The sequence below is a fragment of the Petromyzon marinus genome, chromosome 17, assembly GCF_048934315.1.
Source record: "Petromyzon marinus isolate PM22_M1 ecotype Great Lakes invasive population chromosome 17, UKy_Petmar_22M1.pri1.0, whole genome shotgun sequence".
NCBI classification, from domain to species: Eukaryota; Metazoa; Chordata; class Hyperoartia; order Petromyzontiformes; family Petromyzontidae; genus Petromyzon; species Petromyzon marinus.
In genome coordinates this window covers 15,240,923-15,262,325 of record NC_133683.1, presented here as the reverse complement: position 1 = coordinate 15,262,325, position 21,403 = coordinate 15,240,923, and the positions used below count along the sequence as shown (strand labels likewise).

Below are 21,403 nucleotides of genomic sequence, written 5' to 3'. Positions count from 1 at the left end.
GTTGATGAAACAGGTGGAGGAGTGGGTGGGGGGGGTGGTGGTGGAGAGGGGTGCGCCTGCGTGTTGCACGCATTAGGGCCGTAACGCACGCGCAGGAACCTGATTAATGTCCCTCTACTTTATGCCTGCCTCCCGAGGTTAAAATTTATATGCCGTGACATGGAGTGAAACGAGCCGCCCCAACCTTCTTTGGGAGGTCTTGTTGGGGGAGGGAGCGCGGGGTTCAGCTAGTGCCCGTCGAGAGTCGGCGGGAGAGCGAAGTGGTTGGCCGGCCTGAACGCGACCCCAGCTGGAACGCGCCAACGCCGCTGGCCCCGCGGCGGTGGCTGCAGTGGCTGCAGTGGCTCAAATTGGCGCAACACCCCCGGTGCGTCGAGCAGCGCGTTTCGTGAAGAAATGACAGACGCGGAGACTTGGTTTGTCATTTTTTTTTTTACTTTTTTACCTTGGCTTCATATATACACACATCGAATGTCTAAAAAGAGCGGTGGGTTAAATGGGGGGGGGGGGGGGGGGGAGTCATTTCTCCGGCAAGCCGCACGGCATGAAGGTGATGCGTCGGGACGTCCGTGGGGACGCAGCGTCTTCCCGTCTCACGCCTGCCAGGGTGAACGTCCGGGGATGAGAGCAGCACAAGTGGGGGCAGCATCTTTCCGGCGCCTGCTGCCGCGTTTGATTTCCTGTCGAATCGACAAGTTTTGCCACCGCAGGATTGGCGCGGGGGGGGGGCCGCTCCGCGTGGCCCCCCCCGCAAGCGGCTACGAAAAACCCTCGGCGGTGGCGGTGGCGGCGAGAAATCGGCGCTCCTCAAAGCACCGTCAAGGCATTGCGGAAACCACGTCAAGAGCAGGGCCGCACGCGTGTGCACCGAAGATGGGTGGTACCGACAAGGGCAGGGAGAGGTGGCACAGACCGGATGGCACGAGCGACGTACAAAACCTTCCAGCTGTCACAGAAAGCCGTCCCGTCGGCGTCGCGACCGCGTTCCACTCTAACCGCTCGGAGAGAACGGCCGCCGGTAAACGTGGCTCGTGGACGTCGGCGGCCGCTCCCGTCCGGTTTGGCGACAGTGGCAGCGATTGAGCAGAGGAGGGCAGTCGTGCCCCCCCCCCCCCCGACTCTAGCGTCACTCTAAGAAACAGCTGCAGAAAACCAATTAACGACAATAATTAGCTGAGCCGCGGAATTGCCGCTGCGACTTGATTGCCTACAGAGCAAACGCGGGGCTCCGGGAGAGAGCGCGACGTCCAATCTCACTCCCCCCCCCCCCCCCCGCCCCCCCCCGGTTTGTTTCCCGGATTGAGTCGAATCCGCGTCTCGGCAAGGCAGCGCTTGGCCACGGTGTTAACGAGTCTCTTTTGGAATTCCAACGCGTTTGTACTGTGTACAAAGTTGACAGTATAAAGAGAAAGAGAGAGAGAAAGGAGTCGCACCTTCCTTGCCCCAACGGAGTCTTGGGTTATGTACACGTGGGTTGGAGTCTCGGCCGCCGGGCCTGGTGGAGCGGTGGCAGCGGCGGCGTTGAGGTATAGACTTCGTCGCGAGCGATCGCTGCGGTTGATTTTACCGCGCGTGCTGTGAAAGCCTTTTGACTTGATTTGCGGAGCCGCAAAGGCCCGGGACGTGTGCGTGCGGCTTTCACGGCAACCTAAGATGACCGCTAGCGTCCGGAATGAAGTGGGGGGGGGGGCGCATGGCACACAACCAGATCCTCAGTCGGGGCTTCTTGAAGCGAAGCGATTTATAAGCTGTCGTCCGCTTAATTGCTTTAGCACCGCCAAATCTGGTGGTGGTGTAGTGTGATATCGCAATATGGTTTACACAACACGCCCGGGATTGATTTTTGCCGTGTGGAGCAGTGAGGGGGGAGGCGGTGAGGGGGGAGGCGGTGGGTGGGTCGCGGGGTGGTGGTTGGCTTGAGGGTCTCGCTTTGACATCCCCTCCACCACCGGGGTGAACGAGGGGAGGTCGGGGGGAGGGAAAAGATTGTGTGAGGGAGGGGGGGAGGGGCTACTACCGTGGGAGGTCGTTACTGCAGACGTCGGCCGGATAAACCAAAATAAATGTATCCTCCGCCTTTAATGCTGCCTGCAGGGAGAGCGAGACGAGCGATAATGAATTGTCCAATTGAAAGAGAGAGAGAGAGATGATCTCCGAGCTGCATGCGGCACCGCAGGCAGAAGCTACACAGTGCTTTCCAGAATCCAGTCTGAGCTGGAGAACATTGCCCTCCGGCTGGTCAGGTCCGCCTCCTCCAGGCCCATGAGCATGCCGTTGACGGACATGCTCCGTTTGGTCCATATGTGGCTGATGCGCTTGCTCTGGGCGCTGCAGTCCTGCAGCGTCGGGAAGCTCCCGGCGTCGAACGAGCGGCTGCGCTTGGCTCCCAGATCGGTCGACGATCTCTGGCCGCCGCCGCCGCCGCAATCCGGCCCCGGCCACCCATCGGGCGACAGGTGCGGCGGGTCCCGGTCGGACGCCCAGCGCACGGACGCCGAACGTCGCGCCGGCGAGAAGGGCTGCGCCTGCGAGCGCAGCTGCTCGGCCGCGGCGAGCGCGCTCAGCAGCTGCTCGACGTCCGGTTTGACCTTGGCGCTCGCCTGCCAGGGCGCGCCGTAGGGGCCCTCCCGCTGCTCCCGCCCACGGCTGCAGTTGGACAGCGACGACTCGGTGCTGCTCCTGCCCGGGTCGGGCCGCCGCCGCTCCTCCGCCTGCTGGAAGCCGGCTTCCCCGTTGCGGTTAAAGCCCGCCTCGCCGCCGACGCCGCCGACGTCCTCCGTGACGCCCGTCCGCGAGCGTCCGTTGGCGGCCGTGGCGGACTTGCACCCGCCGCCGTCGCCGTTGGCGGCGCAGGCCCTGTACCCGACGACCAGAACGACGGTGAAGACGAGCAGGCACGCGACGATGATGCCCCCGATGATGATGATCATGGTGCTGCCGAGGAGCTGCTCGGGGAAGAGCGGCCCGGCGTCGGCGGCCGTGGAGGAGCACCGCAGCGACTCGCCGTCCCAGCCGGCGCCCGTCTGGAAGGCGACGCAGCCCAGGAGGCGCGTGCCGGCCAGCGCGTCCCCGCCGTCGTCGTAGATGGCCACGACGCACAGGTCGTAGTCGGTGGAGGGTGTCAGGCCGGAGATGGGGCACGCCGTGCTGGGGGCTGGCACCATCCTGGGGCCCCGCCGGGGTCACAGGAGAGAGGGGTCAAAGGAGAGAGGGGTCAAAGGAGAGAGGTCGTTAATACCATTCGGAGTGAAGGCGGCAGACCGCATGAACGCGCCGCGGGTCGTCTCTTGCAGCTGCTCGCCTCGTCCGTGCCGCCTACGCGCCTGGGCCACGCGTCCTGCGCCGCCCGTAGGCTTCCGCAACGATAACGAGTCTCGAAATTTACTTTAGAGCGCGCCTTTGCTCGCGAGCAATGCGGCGTGACGGTCGTACTTGTTGCTGCGTCGTAGGTCACTGTGGGGGCGTGGTCATTTTGTGCTCGTACCCGGAGCTCGTTGACGATGTTAGGGGGTCGTCAGAGTTGCTTGCGGCTGCCCGGCGAGAGAGACGTTGTGGGTCGCGTCGGCCTCGCACGAGAGCGGGCGCTCGCAAAAAGGACCGCGTTTAGGTTGTGGACGTTTAGCGTAATGGACCGTCATCCCATGAGGCCATTGAGGGAGATCATTTTGCTGGGCCGCGAGGGCACGGGGAGGGAAATTGCATTAGGCGCACGGACGATTAACACATCAAAGACCAATTAACATGTTAACGCACGTTGATGCTGGTCCTGCTCGCTTGGAAATGGAGCGCTAATAATAACTGATTATGAGTCACACAAACGGGGCGTGCGTGCAATCACAAATATTCACGTGGATCTGCATTCCATTGACATTTCCCCAAGGGGGGGGGGGGGGCGGTTGACATTTTTAACGGCCACTGCGTCCGTGTCTGGATCTTCATTATTGCCTCACCCAGAAATCCCCGTTAATGCTCCAGTTGTGATTCACATTCTTCAGACGGCAATTATTTCACCAATTCATTTTATTTTGGATGATCCCCTGTAATAATGTGTTCCCCTCGCGCTTGTCTGGGCGCACACGTCGGGGATGAAATGGATTAAATGTCCGGATGTCTGACAAGTCACCCTGAAGTGGACGCGTTATTATTGTTTTGTGCAATTTATCCGCCAGTGAGTTTTCGCCGTGCGTGCCGAGCGCTGCTTTTGTCTGCGTGGCGAGCTGCTGTTGCTGCTGCTGATGGTGCTGCGACATGGCCCTGGGAGCAGGGGTGGGGGGGGCGGAGTGAAAGTAACCCTCGGTTGCCAGCGGCGGCGGCGGTGGCGACACCGCGCGTGAATAATTCGCACGGCCGATTGTGCGGACTCGCGAGCGCTGGCGGCCTCGCTTCCCGCAGACCGCCAAAAAAGCGCCCCCGTCAACCGCCGCCGCTAACGGAGCCGTGGATGGAGCAGGCTCTGCTCCGCGGGCCGCAAAGGAAGCCGTAACTAAAAACCGATTATGAACGCCATCATTTGTTGCCATCGATCGGAAAGTGCATTAGCGGGAGACCTCCGGAGCCGCTCTGAGGCCGCGGCGGTCAATCTTGCAGCGGGTCCTCGGTCCTGCAAACTGTCGCTAAATTAAATAAAGCCGTTTGGCATCGGCCGCAAGTGGGGGGGGGGGGGGTTCGCACTTTACGCTGTGCCTCGCCCAGCGCTCTGTGTTTGAAGCTGTCTGCTGCTCCATTCACTCCGAACAGCATTTTTGTTTTCGGAAGAGAAATCAAGATTGGGGAAAATGGACTTTTTCATGGACTTTTTCCACGGTGCGAGTATAATTTTTCGGAGGTTTCTTCTTTTTTTTTTGCGTGGACGTGGACAACTGTTTCATCTTCATTGAAGTGTGCGTGGGGTTTTTATTTTTTAATTCCCATGCTCATTACAGCTCGTCACATCTCGGTGGCGAATGAACTCTGGGTCAACGCCGTTGCGGGAAGGTGTCTCCTGCAGTTTTGACGGACGGCGCGTGGTGTCGGGAAGCCTGTTGTCGTCGGGTAATAATCACGCGCGGGCGCGCCGTGACGGCTTCACGCGGGACCTCCCGCCAGAGTGGGATTACGTGCTAATTAACGAGGCTCTCTCTCTGCTAGAAGGAACGGCCGAGGCTAAGTGCCGTCGGCAGGGCGTCTCGAGCGAGGTGAGCACAGAATGGATTCATTCTCATCGCCGAAAATGTGACAAAAGCCCCTTCTTGTGAGACGTCTAATGGGAAGGAAGTAAGGAAGGTGGCACATATTGGGGGGGGGGGGGGGGAGGGTGTGCAGGGGGACGTGCGAGAGTGTCGCAGCTGGAGATGAAATGGAGATGGGAGAACGGCGGGGAAATGGATCGGTTGTTGGGGACAGCGCGAGCAGTTGGACGGAGCTGTCAATGAGAGATGCCAGAGATGGTAAAAGGTTGGAATCATCAGTTGTGCGAGGGTTGATGTCCTTGACACGAGCTGTGACGTGAAACCAGATCCATAAATAAAGACGCTTGATAGAGAGATGGGGGCGAGGAGTGGGGGTGTGGTGGCGGAGTGGTACCACGGCAGTTCTACTCTTTTGGCGGAGGAAGAAGCAGCCGGGGGCAGTGGGGATTTCTCGGCGGCACCTGTGCCCCAGGATTGTGGATGCTCGTCGTTATTGAGCGAGTAGGTGTTGGGTTGTTACCTGGGCTAAGTGGTGGTGGGTGGTTCGCATTGTGAGTGGTCACGTGATGATCGTTGACCACACGGTTGATATGTTGCCACATCGTGGTCGGTAGTTGCACCGAGACGAGAATTGGGACGCAAGTAAAGGCAATCTCCGAAGTAAAAGGGCATCGTGAAAGAAAGCAAATGTTTATAAAGTTTCGAATGTTCGTTTTTGTTTTTGGGCCAACACAACAGCGCGTGAAGGTAACCCTCACCATTTAAGTAATTTTGAGGGGTTTTTTTCTCCAATAAAAGTGAGCGCGCAGTGCTTTGTCAAAATAAACTCGCCCGGGAGAAAGAAAAATAACACTGGCATCGGAGATAACGGTTTCTCACCGTTGCGGTTTTAAAAGAGCCGTGCCTCCGAGTTGCGTCCGCTCGAGAACTCGGCCAAAGAAATAAACCTCGCCACCGTGGTCGCTCGCGCTGCCTCGTCTAGCAGGAACGACGGGTCAAGATGCCACCCCACAATTACTGGCTAGCGCTACTGCTCGTGGAAGGGCCTTCACTAGAACTAGAGAGGGTATTTTGGCCTAATATTCCACACTGGTCAGACTTTTTTTTAGAGGTGGTCGTACCTACACTCCCACCACCCCCCCCCCCCCCAACCGCACGTGTGATCCCGCTGATCGGCCAACCGTGATGTACCCATTTAAACCACTGGGTGAACGGAGACAGGCGTTTTTATTAAGACGCTTGCCCCATCGTGCCGGGAGATGTGCATTGGACGAATGTGCGAGGCGGTGGCCCTTCTCTCGAGAAGTGGGCAGCTGGAGCATCTATTCCGTGATTCCTATCAAATAATGAAAGACGAGAGGGTGGTTCTGTGTCCTCGCAAAAAAAAAAGTATACGATGAACTTTAAGTCCGGTGGCCCATGAGGATTTGCAGTGAAAGTTGTCTCTGCAGCAAAACGCTTGACTAGTTTTGTCTCCTCTGTGGCTCATCGGTGTCACGTGGCCGGTTACACACATTCTTTAAAAACGAGCGCCCACTGAACACCGGCGGTGCGGCCCCTTCAGCGTGCGTCACGGCAAGGTGGTACAATGTAAGCCCTGCGAGCTCCTGGCAGATTGTGGTGGGTAGTAAGGAAGCAGGCAAGGGTCAGTTTCATATCCCATAATTAAATAACGCTGGTCGATCAGCCAGAGCGTATTAGGGCCCCCAATGTTTGTCGAATCAGAATTACGCTGGACCGGTTTTGGTCCCATGGGGTATGTGGTCACATGGGTTAAGCCTTCACCTACAAATGAAGCCAACCTCGTAGCGTTTGTCCTACAGGCCACACCCAACTGATGAGCCCGAGTAAGTGGCGCTCGCTCTTGAAAACCATTGATCTAGAAGTCCTCCTTGTGGCTTGAGGACCTGAATGTGATGTATTTATTCGTATCTACCAATGAAATGGACCCACGTCTTCATACTTATAAGGGGAGCTTCATTTTTTTCTCAAGTTGGTTGGCACGTGACCAGTAGCCACCGCCGTAGCGAGAGGGACATATTTCCCCGGTCGCTGGCCGGTAGATCGCGGCAGGCGGCATGTGACGAGTCGCCAGGGCCGTAGCGAGCGGCGTGCTGGGTGTGGCGTGCCGGCCTAGCGAAGCCGGGGCGCCGCGCGGCACTTGCCTGTAGGTGAGCGACCCCTCCGCCGTGCTGTTGTACTGCACCTGGTAGATGCGCACGCCCCGCAGGCCGCGGCTCGGGGCCCACTTCACGAGCACCGACGTGGACTTCACATCCGTCGCCTCCACCTTCCACTGCCGTCCCTTTCCGTCGCTCGCGTTGATCCCGGGGGCCGCCGCCGCGGCCGCCGCGTGCCCATTGTGCGCCGCCATGTCCGAGGGGCCCGGGGGGTCGCCGGCGCCCGATGAAGGGGCGCCGCCGCCGCCGCCGCGCAGCCTGCCCGCCGTCCCGTTGACGACACGCGGCAGGTGCACGACGTCGAGCCGCACGTTGGTGGTCGTCTCCCCGGCCGCGTTGGACGCAATGCACGTGAAGGTGCCGTCGTCGCGTACGGTGGCCACCAGCACCTCGAGCGTGCCGTTGGCGTAGAAGGCGGAGCGTGACGAGTTGTGCACCAGGCGGCCGTCGGGGGCCAGCCAGTGGACGCCGGGCTCGGGGTCGCCCACCGCCTTGCAGCGCAGCACGGCGCGCTGGCCCTCCACCACGCGCAGGTGCGGCGAGTGGCGCGTGATGACCGGCGCCTCGCACAGGAACTCCTCCTCGCCCACCGCCCAGAAGGAGCGGCCCGCCAGGTGGGCGGGCGTGGCGCACGTCTCCAGCTGGTCCTGCCGGCGCTGCCGCCGCAGCCACAGCACCTCGCAGTTGCAGTGCAGGGGGTTGCCGGCCAGGCTGAAGGCGAGCGGTCCGCCCGCCGCGGCCGTGGCGCCGGCGCGCAGGAAGAGCGCGTCCGGCGCGAGCGTGCGCAGGCGGTTGGAGGTGAGGTCGAGCCGCGACAGCTTGTGCAGATGCGTGAAGGCGCCAGGCAGCACGCGGTCCAGCAGGTTGTGGTCGAGCCCCAGGAAGTGCAGGCTGCCCATGCGCTGCACGGCCTCCCAGGGCAGCGTCTCGAGGTTGTTGTAGGACAGGTCGAGGTCCTCCAGCGTGGTGATAAAGTCCTCGAAGGTCTCGTTGGCGATGTGGCTCAGCTGGTTGGAGCTGACGGTGAGAAGGCGCAGAGTGGTGAGGCCGCGCAGCGTCACGTTGCACAGCCGCGTCAGCCGGTTCCCGTCCAGGTAGAGGGAGCGCAGCGCCCGCAAGTCCGCGAAGGCGCCGGCCACCACCTCGCCGAGCGTGTTGCGCGACAGCGTCAGGTCCACGAGGTTGCTCATGTTGGCCAGGTCCTGACGGCGCAGGCGCGTGATGAAGTTGTCTGCCAGGCGCAGCTCCACGGTGCGCCGGTCCACGGTCGCCGGCACGGAGAGCAGCCCCTTCTTGGCACACAACGTGGCCATGGAGGGCGACAGATTCTGGCACACGCAGCGGCGCGGGCAGAGGGGCAGCACCAGGGGCAGCCACGACAGCAGGATGACGAGGTAGAGCATTAGCGGCAGCAGCGGGGCCATGGCTCTGGGCAGCCGGGTGCCGAGGTGACCTGCGGGCAATGGGCAGAGGTCATTGTTTGCGATCCCGATTCGGGTGCCCTTTGACCCTATCGTAGGGACGCGACTTTGAGCTTTGAACGCGTGAGCGTCAAATGAAGGTGACAAATTTCCCTTTTTTGTGATTCTTAGCTCTGGCCTCCTGCCAGGCTCACTGCTTTTCCCCAGCCTGCGGTTGTGGATTTAGACGTTTATCACAGTTGATCTTATTTATAAAAAAAATCATAGTAATGTACAAACGACAACATATTTCTTATTTATTTACTTTATTTCGTGATCTGAATTGTAAAGCAGCTGCGGGGGGCGTGGGTGGGAGGGGTGAAATGGAGAGCTAATGTTTGTTCGCGTGCGTTGGAGTCCTTTGTAGGTGGCGGTGCAAGCAAAATTAAACTGCGGTGCTTCCCCCTGGGAAAGAAGCGCCGCTTCTGCCGCAGGAGCAAAGGCATGGCGGGGTTCTTTAACCGTGGCCCGGCTTGTGTGTGCGCGTGTGTGCACAGCATTGTAAGCCACCTCGCCGCTATTCCAGATAAATTAATTGCAAACAGAGCAGCGTTTGCCCGCAAATTATTCTTCGCCAGGCAGCTGAGGTGGGATCGTCGCCCAGTGGGTCCCTGCACTGCCATCACATTGGCCGCGAGATGCTGGAATTAAGGTCGCGTATGAACGTAGCCCGGGCTCTCTGCTCAGCGGTTGCGACTGGGTTAAGTGGCCCCTGTTTATTAACATTGATTACAGCGAAATGAAGAGCAAATAGAAGAGGCTCTGGCGATGACATTTGCGGCACCTGCTCACAGGCTTTTTTCCTAAATCGGTTGCCGGGCGTCAATCCATCTTAATTCGCTCTTCCTCCTCCCCCCTCCACACCTGTAGCTCCTCCGTGGTGGAAAGCGCCACCACACTAGCGGCACCAGGTCGGTGCGGAACGTGCGAAGGGGAACGCGTTAATCCATCTTGATTAGGCCGCTCCGTGAGCAGAACAAAGCGCGGCACTAACGCGGGGAGGCACTGCCCCATCCGTCCGCCGAGCGCCCCAACGTGACCCTGCAAATGCGCCAAGGTGAAATATGTTCGGGTGGCAATGCATCGTGGGACAAAACTGGACCACGATGCATTGCGCATCCTTCATTGGTGTGGGGCGTAGAAGCCCACGTTGACAATCGGGCTCGCTCGCTGTCTCTTGCGTGCGTGCATCAGGATGAGTCGACTATTTATTGGGGAAATGGCTTCAGTTGATGCGGAGTGGCCAGCTTCAATGCCTCCGTTGAATTTTCAGAATTCACAGCGGTTCACTGCTGTGTGGTTTCACATAGAGACCTATGGACTTACATACAGACCCATAGACTCACATAGAGACCCATAGACTCACATAGAGACCCACAGACTCAGATAGAGATCCATAGACCCACATATAAACCCAGACTCACATAAAGACCCATAGACTCACATAGAGACCCACAGACCCACATACAGACTCATAGACTCACATGCACACCCATAGAATCACATGCAGACCCATAGACTCACATAGAGACCCATAGACTTACATGAAATGTAAGAGTTCTCAGTGGTTGAATGCTGTATGGTTAATGATCTGGTCGGCATTTTTCGTAATGGTGCACCGCGGCTCTCTCTGTAATTGCACTGCGAATGTCGCGTAGGACACGGGTTGCCGTGAAGACGCGCGGGGTCCATTCACGGGTGGACCCGTGTTTGTGAACGCAGAGGTTAAATAGCGCGGGTTATTTGATGGAACTGGCGATCGGGTGCTTGTCCGGGACATTGGTGTTAATAGTCGCAGCAATGCCAACCAGCCTGGAAATTGGGGGGGGGGGGGGCCTTAAAATGTTTTTAATTGCGGTTCAAATTGGCCTCTACTCTTGCCACCTGTTGTTGACATCTGCGTGTCCCGACTGCGGGTAGCCTAGGAGGGAGACGGCCGGCTGCCGTCGGCAAATGCCGACTGTGCCCGGGGCAAGCGGCGGTATGGGGGGGGGGAGCGTTTGGCGAGCGTGCGTTTTGCCTCTCCGTAGTCGTGCAAGCGGAGGGAACGCGGCAGGGGTGTGGGGGGAGGGGGGCTGCCAGATCGAGATAAACTGGAGTGGGGGAAAGAGAACCGCGGCAAAATTGGGGGAAAAAGTTGCCGTGAAGCGGCAAACGTGGAATACTCGCGAGGAATTTAATATCTGCGCTCAACTGGAAATGGAAAATTGGAAATCAAAGTATGCCTAAATTATATCTGTAGGTGAGCTGGTGATGCACATGTACTCTGCTGCGGTGGTGTGTGTGTGTGCATGAATCTGTCATGGAGGGTTTGATAGATTGCATTATTTACAGTATATATAGTACTAATTTAAATGCTCTACATACCAAGTAGATATCGTTCTTAAACATTGCCAAGGGTCTGCATACTCAAATAAACATTGGGCAGCTGTCCTATGGCAGAGATTGGTCTGGGCATAGACCAAGCGCCTGCACGTATATATTTGCCACCTTTGAGTTGGGCAGTTTTTGTTATGAGCGATGTGAGAGTCAAACTCAATAAATGTTGCCATCTTCTGATCAACCACAATATACCAGAAACCCAATATTGTTTACGCAATATCAAGACTGAGATATCAAGTGAAATATTTACCGAGTCATAATATTGACTCTCTCTGATTAACGTCCCGCCGTCCGCCTACCGCCGTCCGCCTACCGCCGCTGCGTGCCCTCCTGGCCTGTGTGCACGCTCGCGTCTGCGTGCATGCGTGCGTGAGTGAGTGTGTGCGTGCGTGTGCAAGTGAGTGAGTGCACGCGTGTGTGTGTAGCGGTTAGCGTGCTGCCCTCCTAACTCGGCGACCCGAATTCGATTCCCGCTCCTGGCCAACTTTGCAGATGATTATCTGAACTGGTTCTGAGGCCTTTCCCTAGGTGGAATCGGCCTCAAATGAGTACCTGGTGCCATGTGTAAATATCGCTTGTGTGGAGACAAAGGCGGCTGGGCGTGGTGTTCGCCACCCTCACATGTGCCGTGCTGGCCTTCACAGGTGCTCGCTAACAGCACTTGCTGTACGGGGGATCTTTTTTTTTTGTGTGTAATTACATGTGTTAGTGTGTGTGTGGTCAGGGTCCGGCAAAAACAACCCCCTACCTCCTCGTGGTGCCGGACGGGCAACGTTGTCGTGGGCAGTGCTGTGGGGGGATGGCCAATTCCGATTAGCCTTTTCCTCTCATGGCGTTTGTGACCACCACAGTGGCCAAAAGGGGGCTCTGGATGGGTGCGAGGGGCTGGTAACCCCTCCACCTTCAATTTATTACCGCTATACCACGACAGAATTTTTTTATGAATAAGCTTGTGCCGGAGGCCCCGGGGGGACAGGCGTCTATGACGTCTCCTGGCCAAACCCCATTTGGCGGAGCCAGGAGACTGAATCCTTACCCTCTGGGCTCCTCCAGAAACAACAAAAAAAACTTCGTGTGGCCACGTGGAATGTTCGAACGCTCACTGCGGAGGAGAGGCTGCCACTCCTCTGTCGGGAGCTGAACCGATGCCGCCTGGATCTTTGTGGTATTCAGGAGGTCCGGTGGACCGGCTCTGGCTCCTAACACCATGAGGGGTGGACAGTCCTCTTTTCGGCGCAGGAGACTACCAAACAACAGGGAGTGGCTCTTCTTCTGAACAAAAGAATGAAGGGGGCGTGGGAGCGTGGCGGTGAGGTGTGGGAAGCTGTAAGCCCCAGGCTACTTTGGGCTCACCTTCCCATCAACCAGAGGCGAGGAGTGGTGGTCATGGTTACTTATGCCCGACTGCATCCCTCCACGAACATCCGTGGAGGGATGCAGGCAAGGCCGATGAGTCAGATGCCTTCCATGACCACCTGTCACAGGTGCTAGCTAAAGTGGCCCCTCGGGATAGAGTTATCTTGTTGGGTGGCTTCAATGCCCGAGTTGGTCATGATACTGGCACCTGGTCTGGAGTGATTGGAAGGCATGGGCCAGATAAGCTCAATAACAACGGCAGGAGGCTGCTAGATTTTTGTGCAGCCCATGGGCTTGTAATTACCAACACGCTGTTCCGGCATCGGCGCATCCACACAACATCATGGATGCATGCCGGGCCCAAGCAAGAACATCTGCTGGACTACATAGTGACGGAACAGTGGATGCGGGCCCATGTCCTTGACACCAGGACCTACCGTGGAGCTGATATGCCCACTGACCATCGACTTGTCATCTGTAAGATGCGCCTGTCATTCTTCCACTTCAGTGGTGGGTGGACACCCAGGACCACCAGGGCATCCTTCCAAGATTGGAAGGATGCCCTGGTGGTCCTGGGCCTTCCCTAGGCCGACTTTGCCTCAAATGAGTACCTGGTGCTGTGTGTAAAAACATCGCCACTCGGGGGACAAAGGCGGTCGGGCGTGGTGCTGGCCACCCACCCCTGATGTACCATTTTGACCTTCATAGGTGCTACTTGATAACAGCACTTGTCCCAACAGACTGTTAAGGCTATACGGGGAATCTTTGCCTTTGTTTTATTTGAGTGTGTGTGTGGTGAGTGAGGTTGTTGCAGGTGCACGAGGTCCCGCAGGAGGTCACGTGCGCCTAGGCACCCGTGTGCTCTTGCGTGATCAGTCTGGCGGCGCTTGCGACTCCTCCGTGATGAGACGAAGCACCGCTATCCGTGGCATTCCGTGCCCTTGTTTACAAGGAGGGTGTTATGGGTTGGGGGGGAGGCGACTGGAAAAGCTGTCCCGTGCTGGCGACGCTGTTTACGACCGCGTGCGATCACGGGCTGCCCTCCGCGAGTCTCCGATGTGTGAATTGGCAGTGGACGCGTCTCCGCAGAGAGGGAGAGGGCAGCAACAACAACAACAACAACAAAAACCCCACGCTAAATGTGAAAATGCTTTGAATGCAATAAGGTTATCGGAGAGATTTAAGGTTGCGATTAATGGAAGTTATAAATTTTGAGAGATTGCCTCTGACAGGGAAGGTGTCTGTAGGAAATGAATTCTGCAGAGATGAGCTGTGAGGGATGTGAGCGGTTGCTGCCAGAGAGAACGAGGATTCGGGGGGGGTGGGTGGTGGGGGAGGTGAGGGGGAGGTGAGGGGGAGGTGAGGGGGAGGTGAGGGGGAGGTGAGGGGGAGGTGAGGGGGAGGTGAGGGGGAGGTGAGGGGGAGGTGAGGGGGGGTGAGGGGGGGGTGGTAGGGGAGGTGAGGGGGAAGTGAGAGGGAAAGTGGGGGGGGGGAGCTCTGGGTCGGCCGAGCGGACGGTCGGTGCGATCGCCGGTTGCGCGGCTTTGGCCTCCCGCCGGCGAAACGCGGCACGATCGCGGCGGCGCTCAACGAGACGAAGCGAGCGCCGGAGAGCGGCTCCCGCCTGTGTGTCTCACGTGCAGAAAATAAAATAATCGTCTGAGATCGCTCCTGACGCCGGGCGCTCCGCCGTTGCACCGAGCCGCCGGGGTCGAGGGAAGGCGCCGCGTCGCTGAAGGGGGAGGCGGCTTGAATGAAAGAGCGGCGGCGGCGGCCGGGTAGAGGGGGGTGGGGGGCCGGTGGGGAGGGGAGGGGCGCGTTGTCTGGGTAGGGGGGTAGGGGGGTGGGGGGCCGGGGGGGAAGGGCGCGTTGTCTGGGTAGAGGGGGGTGGGGGCCGGGGGGGAGGGGATGTTGGGTTAGGGGGGTAGGGGGGTAGGGGGGTAGGGGGGTGGGGGGCCGGCGCAGCTTTCATCTGTCACGGTCCTTTCATTTCATTTCAAGGTGGGTGCAGGTGGCATGCTTTGTGTGATTTACATGGATTTCTGCCTTTGTTTGATTAGCGGCGTTGGTCACAGCCGTCGCGAGCAGCCCGAGGGGGGTGGGGAACGCGTGAGGCTGGCAAGGGCACAGAGAACGGCTCCACCTCCCGCTCCACCTCCCGCTCCACCTCCTACTTCTCCTCCTGCTCCACCTCCCGCTCCACCGGTGGAAACTCCCGAGGCTCCGAGAGAGCCGACGCTCAGGGTGCTCAGATGTAATAATAGTAATAATGATAATAGTAATAATGATAATAATAGTAATAATGATAATAATAGTAATAATGATAATAATAGTAATGGACGCGGTCAACGTTAGACGTCAAATGCGACGCCTTCCTTCTCTGCCACCTTTTTCTCTTTGTGCCCACTTTTCCTCGACACTCGGGTTCAAGATCATCTCCATACTCGTGTCCACCACCCCCGCACCTCCTCTAATCCGATCCCTTATGCCATCGTCTCGTCTGCCATCCTCCCACCACCAGATCCACTCCACCTACGTCGCCCACCAGTTCACTCGCATCTCCCAAACCCTCGTCTCACGGACCAATACTCTGCCCTCCATCCCACGTCTCCTTCACCTTTATCTCATCCGTCCTCATCCCGTCAACCCTCGTCTCCTCCACCCTCATCTCCCGCTCTCCCGAGAGCTCCACTTTTGTGCTCCGTGCTCCCCGGCCTGCCTCTGGGGGAGTTGAGAGGCCGAGACATCCGTGCCGCATCTCGGCCAATCCCCCCGTATCGACGGGAGATAATCCGGCTCGGGGCCTCCTCGGGAGGGGCCGGGGATGCGGCTGGGATTAGACACTAAGAGGTGGAGGAGGCGGAGGTGGCGGCGCCGGTGGCGGCTTGGGAGAGGATTCGTAAATGGGCCAGGAGCATGCAACGGAATTGCCGCAAACATCGCCCGCAGCAACAAATAAACGTGATTAGATTAACAAGTTGTTAAATGTTCATGGCTGCCGTCGTCGGAAGCCGCGTGATGGCGGTGTCGTACATCCCCTAGGTCAGCTTAATCCCAAAGCAGGTACCCGTTGCTGCGACGCAGTCACCGCCAGGACCGAAAGGGGCCGCCGGGCGTGGTTCCGGCCGCGCCACTCCACTCTCCTCTGCCCGTCGTGCCGGCCTTTGTAGGCGCTCGCCTACGGCACTTGGCTGTCCCCGGGGCGGCCGTGCTGGTAACGGGCCAGGGTCCCCAGGTGGCGAGCGGCACGAGTGGCGCCGCCTCCCTCTAGGTGGCGCTGCGGTGCCACCGCGCGCTGCTTGCTCAACTCCACGACTCCGCGGCCACCGACGATTGATTTTCTGTCAATATTTGGCCGGAGCGATAACGCGCTGCCTGAACGAAGTCACCCTCACGTAGCCACCACCGCGTTCGAGCCAGGAGATGGGAGAGCGTGGGAGATGGGAGAGCGTGAGAGATGGGAGAGCCTGGGAGATGGGAGAGCGTGGGAGATGGGAGAGCGTGGGAGATGGGAGAACGTGGGAGCAGGGAGAGTATGGGAGATGGGAGAGCGTGGGAGATGGGAGAGCGTGGGAGATGGGAGAGCGTGAGAGATGGGAGAGCGTGGGAGTAGGGAGAGCGTGGGAGATGGGAGAGCGTGGGAGTGGGGAGATGGGAGAGCGTGGGAGCAGGGAGAGCGTGGGAGATGGGAGAGCGTGGGAGATGGGAGAGCGTGGGAGATGGGAGAGCGTGGGAGATGGGAGAGCGTGGGAGATGGGAGAGCGTGGGAGTGGGGAGATGGGAAAGCGTGGGAGATGGGAGAGCGTGGGAGATGGGAGAGCGTGGGAGATGGGAGAGCGTGGGAGATGGGAGAGCGTGGGAGATGGGAGAGCGTGGGAGTGGGGAGATGGGAGAGCGTGGGAGCAGGGAGAGAGTGGGAGATGGGAGAGTGTGGGAGAAGGGAGATGGGAGAGCGTGGGAGAAGGGAGAGCGTGGGAGATGGGAGAGCGCGGGAGATGGGAGAGCGTGGGAGTGGGGAGATGGGAGAGCGTGGGAGATGGGAGAGCATGGGAGTGGGGAGATGGGAGAGCGTGGGAGATGGGAGAGCATGGGGGTGGGGAGATGGGAGAGCGTGGGAGATGGGAGAGCATGGGGGTGGGGAGATGGGAGAGCGTGGGAGAAGGGAGATGGGAGAGAGTGGGGAGATGGGAGAGCGTGGGAGATGGGACAGCATGGGGGTGGGGAGATGGGAGAGCGTGGGAGCAGGGAGACGGGAGAGCATGGTTAACAAGAGAAGAGTGGCACCCGCCACCACTCCCTCAGCCCTTCCTCCCACCGGTTCTCAGACCCTTGTCTTCCACGAAGCTTCAGGTTGTAATGGACCTCGTCGCTGCCTCCGGGCATACCCAGGGCCACCTTGGCGTCAAAGCCCCTCCAGCACCCCTGGGAGTGCGCGCACGCCGCTGGGTGGCCGCGGCTTTGACGGCCGTTTACGGTAATTGGACTAACGAAGTGGGCATCGTGGGTGCGAACGTAGGGCCGTGGCCGTGCGATTAGCCCGCGAGTAACGGGGCGCTCGGAGAGGTGGGGGGGGAGGGCCGCGCACGCCGGTCCCGTCATCGTCGCGGCGTCCGCTCGGGGTGAGCGCTTGCAGGAGCAGTGCACGGAGTAGAATGAGTGACGGCGCGGACGCTACCCTTCGGCCCTTCTCCTACGCGCGTGAGTCCGGCGGGAGAGGTTTCCTGGCACCGCCGTGGAGAGCTCGGTTCCCACGTTGGGCCCCATTTCCCCCCCCCCCTTCGCCACCATTCGAGTCGACGGGGGGCTTTGCCCATCCTCGCTGCCCCACCCCCCCCAAAATCCCTCATGCTCTAGGTCGCGGGTCGCGTCGGCCACGGTCACGGACGACCCCCAGCCTCCCCGGCGCTGCAACGGCTGCACGTTTATTCCGGACGAACGGCTCCCGTTTTTTATTTATTTTGGCAGCGTGTCGCGCCGGTCGCGCCGTGCCACCGTGGCGGGAAGCCCGTCCTCCGTTGAGCTCCGTGACACGGCCGGTAGCCCTTTGAAGCGAGCTACGGCTGCCGAGCCTCCGCTTGTCTGCGAGGGAGTTTCGGCGCTGATTTAACGAAAGCGGACAAAGGAGTCGGGCTCAGTGGAGCGTGCGCGTGGGGTCTGCCGACGGGCGCTCTGTCATCGTGTCACCCCAAGCGCTCCTCGCCCCCCCCCCCCAAGCCTCATTACCTTCCTCATTATCCAGTCATCAGCGGGCACTGGGCGGAAACAAGCTTGGCGGTCCGTAATGGAGTTATCAAATAGTAACAAATGTACTTGAAGCGCATCTCACGAGCAGCAATTCATTGAAAGCCCCCTGTCCTCATTAGAGCCACGATTTATATATTTTCACCGTGTTGAAATTATCAAGCACCCGCGAATTAACATTTGTCTGACACTCAGCAGCCATCGTTATGTATTTACTCACCTGACAATACTTGCATATTTTTTTCCCCAAATGCCATTTTTATTCGGCAGCGCGTTCACCCCAGGCCTCCCTTGAAAAAGAGGCTCATCGTCTCATCGTCTCGGTGGATTCCCGCCTGGCTTTAGACAAGCCGACGGCGTCTCAACGTGAAATCGTTATTGCGCCGCCGCCGCCGCCGCCGCCGCCGCGATGGTTACGGCGAGCGCCGCTTTTTCCTGGCGGAAGGAGCGAAAAGAGTTTTCACGAAAATCCCACGGGGGGTTCGGTCCAAGTGGAGCGACTGAAGGGGGGGGGGGGGGGCACCCGGCGAGTTAGGAGCACGGAGACGCGGCGCCGTCGCCGCATTTGGTGCTCGCTCGCCGTTGGAGCTCCGCGCAGGCGCACGCTCGCAGTAACGGGGCCCCCCCCTTCGTGGTAATGGGCGCACGCTCGCGTGACGGACGCGCGCTCGCAGTAACTGAGATTAACAGACGCAGGCGCCGGACGCTGTAGACGGATTGCGGCCCGCGCGACCTGCGTGACCCCGCGCGGACGTGCTCCGACGCACGGCGCCGCACGCCGGTTTGCAAGCGCCGCTGAACTCGCCGCTGAACTCGCCGATCCCGCGCGTCCGCGCTGATCAATCTTAATAATTAATCTGTCGCTTGATTTTTTTGTTTGTTCTTGCAATGACGCTTTCGTTTAGGCGACGGAGCACGCCGTTGTTGCGCTATGCGCTCGACGGATTGGACACCTGCGTCTAATCCGTGACTCCCAGCAGGGCTTGGCAGACTCTCTTGTGAGGTGGCCAATCCTTTTGCGGAGATAAATGAGACGTAAGTCTCCTGCCTACGGTAAACACGTGCGGCCGTGTGTGCCGTTCCCCCAGCAACGCGCGCGCGACAGCGTCCAAGTCGACGTTATTTTTCACTGCGCTCTGCCAGTGGCAGATGGATCACAAACACGGACGTTGGCAAAGAAAATGGAACAAAAAAAAAACAAAGTGGGCAAATAAGCATGACGAGATGTGTGCTGGGAATTACATTGAGAGAGAGAGAGAAAGGGAGCAGATGTTTGGGAGAAATGGTTAAAAAAACATCATTCCGAATCCTTGTAAAAGTGAATGGTGGTAGGCTGGACACATCGCTAGAAGGGATGATGGCCGGGATGATGGTGTAGAAAAATGACGGAGTGGCAGCCAAGGAGCGACGAAATCAACTCGTGTGCAGGTGCTAAGCGGATTATTGCATCGGAGGACCGTGAGACACGCAATAGATGGGGGAAGTACTCATCCAGCAGTGGATCGATCACGGTTGATGACGATGAAGAATAAAATAAAACAAAAAGAAAAGGGTTGTTGAAGCGAGCGGCGAGCGTGACCCGGTTCGACCGTGCGACGAGCGTGCGGAGCGGGGGGGGAGGGGGGGGGGGCAGGCGCGCGGTGCTGGTTACCTGTGCTCGAGTTGCTCTGGTCACGCGGGGCACGGCGAAGGCACTGAGGATGCGTTGGCGGTGCCTCCCGCCGGCTCCCTGCACGCGCGACGCGCGTTCACGTGCAGCGCGGTGCCCCCAGCGCTGCGCTCGCGCGCGCTCTCTCGCAGGAACGCGCCGTGGCGCCGGCAAGGGGACACCGGAGCCACCGCTCCTCGAATCCACCGGTGGCCGGGCACGGATGAACCCGCATTCCGCGATCGTTCCTTTTACGTTTTTTTTTGCTTCGCCGTTGATTCACTTCTCCCTCTGTCGCTCGAGGATGCGAAGCGTCCGAGCGTGCGACGGGCCGGGCGAGCGGCCGGCCGTGATCGCGAGCGGCGCTCTCTCTTCTCCAAAAGTGGTCGCACAGCGGAGGAGGAGGAGGAGGGAGACGCCGTGCGTGCGTGGCGGACGGCGCGCATTGCCGGCGTGCGCGCGCCGAGCTGCCGCGCGCTCCCAGCGTCTCGGCAAATGAACGCTCGCCCCGCCCTCCCGTCCGCGAGCGAGGCGGGGGTGGCGGGGGTGGTGGGATGCGTTGGGGCGGTTTGCACGGGGGCTTGATCCTTCGCTCTCCACTCTAGAGACCGTGACTTTCGGTAATGGGATTACTAGCTCTGGATCTTGTGGCAAATTAGCGTCGTTCTCCAGCGCTTTCCCGTTTCTTAAAGCATTTTTTTTGCAAATACCAGCGCCGCCGGGAGCCGTGGCCAGTCCATGGGGATCGTCGATGTCAGTGGATGGAGCGGGGCCGCCACCTGCCCAGCTGCCCGCTCTCTCGCTCGTCCCCTCGCCCGCTTGCCGCTGCTCGCCCGCCGCTCGCGTGCGTGAAGCGGCATGCGGCTCCGTTCTTCCTGAACCGACGCAGTCCTGACACGCGCACCCCTAGATCGACTCGGCCTCAAATGAGTACCTGGCGCGGTGTGGAAACATTGCCACTGGGGAGACAAAGGCGGCCGGGCGTGGTGCTGGCCGTCCACCCTCTCGGGCGCCATGCCGGCCTTTATAGGTGCTCACAAACAGCACTTTCACCAACAGTCTAAGGCTCTACGGGAGATCTTTGTCTTTGTAGACAGATTGAGAGTTGTCACTGATTTCCTGCTCTGCTAACGATGGGGATGTGCTCGTGTCTTCTTCATAGCCTTGGCTGGTACTCTTCCATCCAAGCACTCACCAGTTCTTGGATGGTGGAAATTCTACGTTCCTATGACAGGCTGAGTTCATCCATAGAACAACAGATATTGATTTCCCCGTAGAGTGTTGCTCAAGTTGTCCACCAAGAAGGGGTGGACAACTTGAGCTGATCTTGACCCCGGTGGGGGGATTTGAACTTGCAACCTTCGTCTTGCAAGCGGTGCGCTCCGAGATCATATCGCCCGGAGTAAAAAAAAGAATACAGAGTGCTTCAAAAAAATGTTAACACTAACGTGGGGCTTTCCTTTTTTATTGGCGAAATAACGGCTAATATACTGTAGGATGATTACAAATGTAATGTTAATATCTTCAAAAAGTCAGTCTCCACTTGCTTGCCATCATTGTCAACACGTGCCGGGAATCTTCTCCAGGTGGTCTACAGAGCCCGGAAGCGGCACATTTTTCGCGGTATTGTTGCAAATTCTCTGAAGTGTTCACATTTTCTTGAAGCACCCTGTATAACGAACCAATTAGAAGAAGAGCCACAATCTACTCCAATTAATGTTACGTGCCACGCTTGCCTTAATAGGCGCTCGCTAACAGATAACATAAAAAAACTAGTAATTGAAAAATATATCCCGACTCCAATTAGAGACACACCATATTTGCCGTAATAGCTGCCTGCAAATAGCAAAAATGCTTTTAAACAGCCAATTGATGACGGACGCAGCCTACTCCAATTAACATCATGTGCCACGTCCGCCTTCACAGGCGCTCGCTAAGAGGACTCCTCCGACACGAGGCAGTCTCGGC

The 21,403-nt window shown here is 58.8% G+C and overlaps 1 protein-coding gene across 1 annotated transcript; it reads right to left on the bottom strand.

Moving 5' to 3' along the window:
* Window positions 1-341: 341 nt before the first annotated feature.
* LOC116943292 (leucine-rich repeat and fibronectin type III domain-containing protein 1-like) lies at window positions 342-21,137 on the bottom strand. Its single transcript, XM_032956029.2, has 3 exons — window positions 19,439-21,137; window positions 7,334-8,801; window positions 342-3,165 (listed from the first exon to the last, which is right to left on the bottom strand). Exons 2-3 carry the CDS (start codon window positions 8,770-8,772, stop codon window positions 2,184-2,186), a joined length of 2,421 nt encoding a protein of 806 aa, XP_032811920.1. The 5' UTR covers window positions 8,773-8,801; window positions 19,439-21,137; the 3' UTR covers window positions 342-2,183.
* Between the last annotated feature and the right edge of the window lie 266 nt (window positions 21,138-21,403).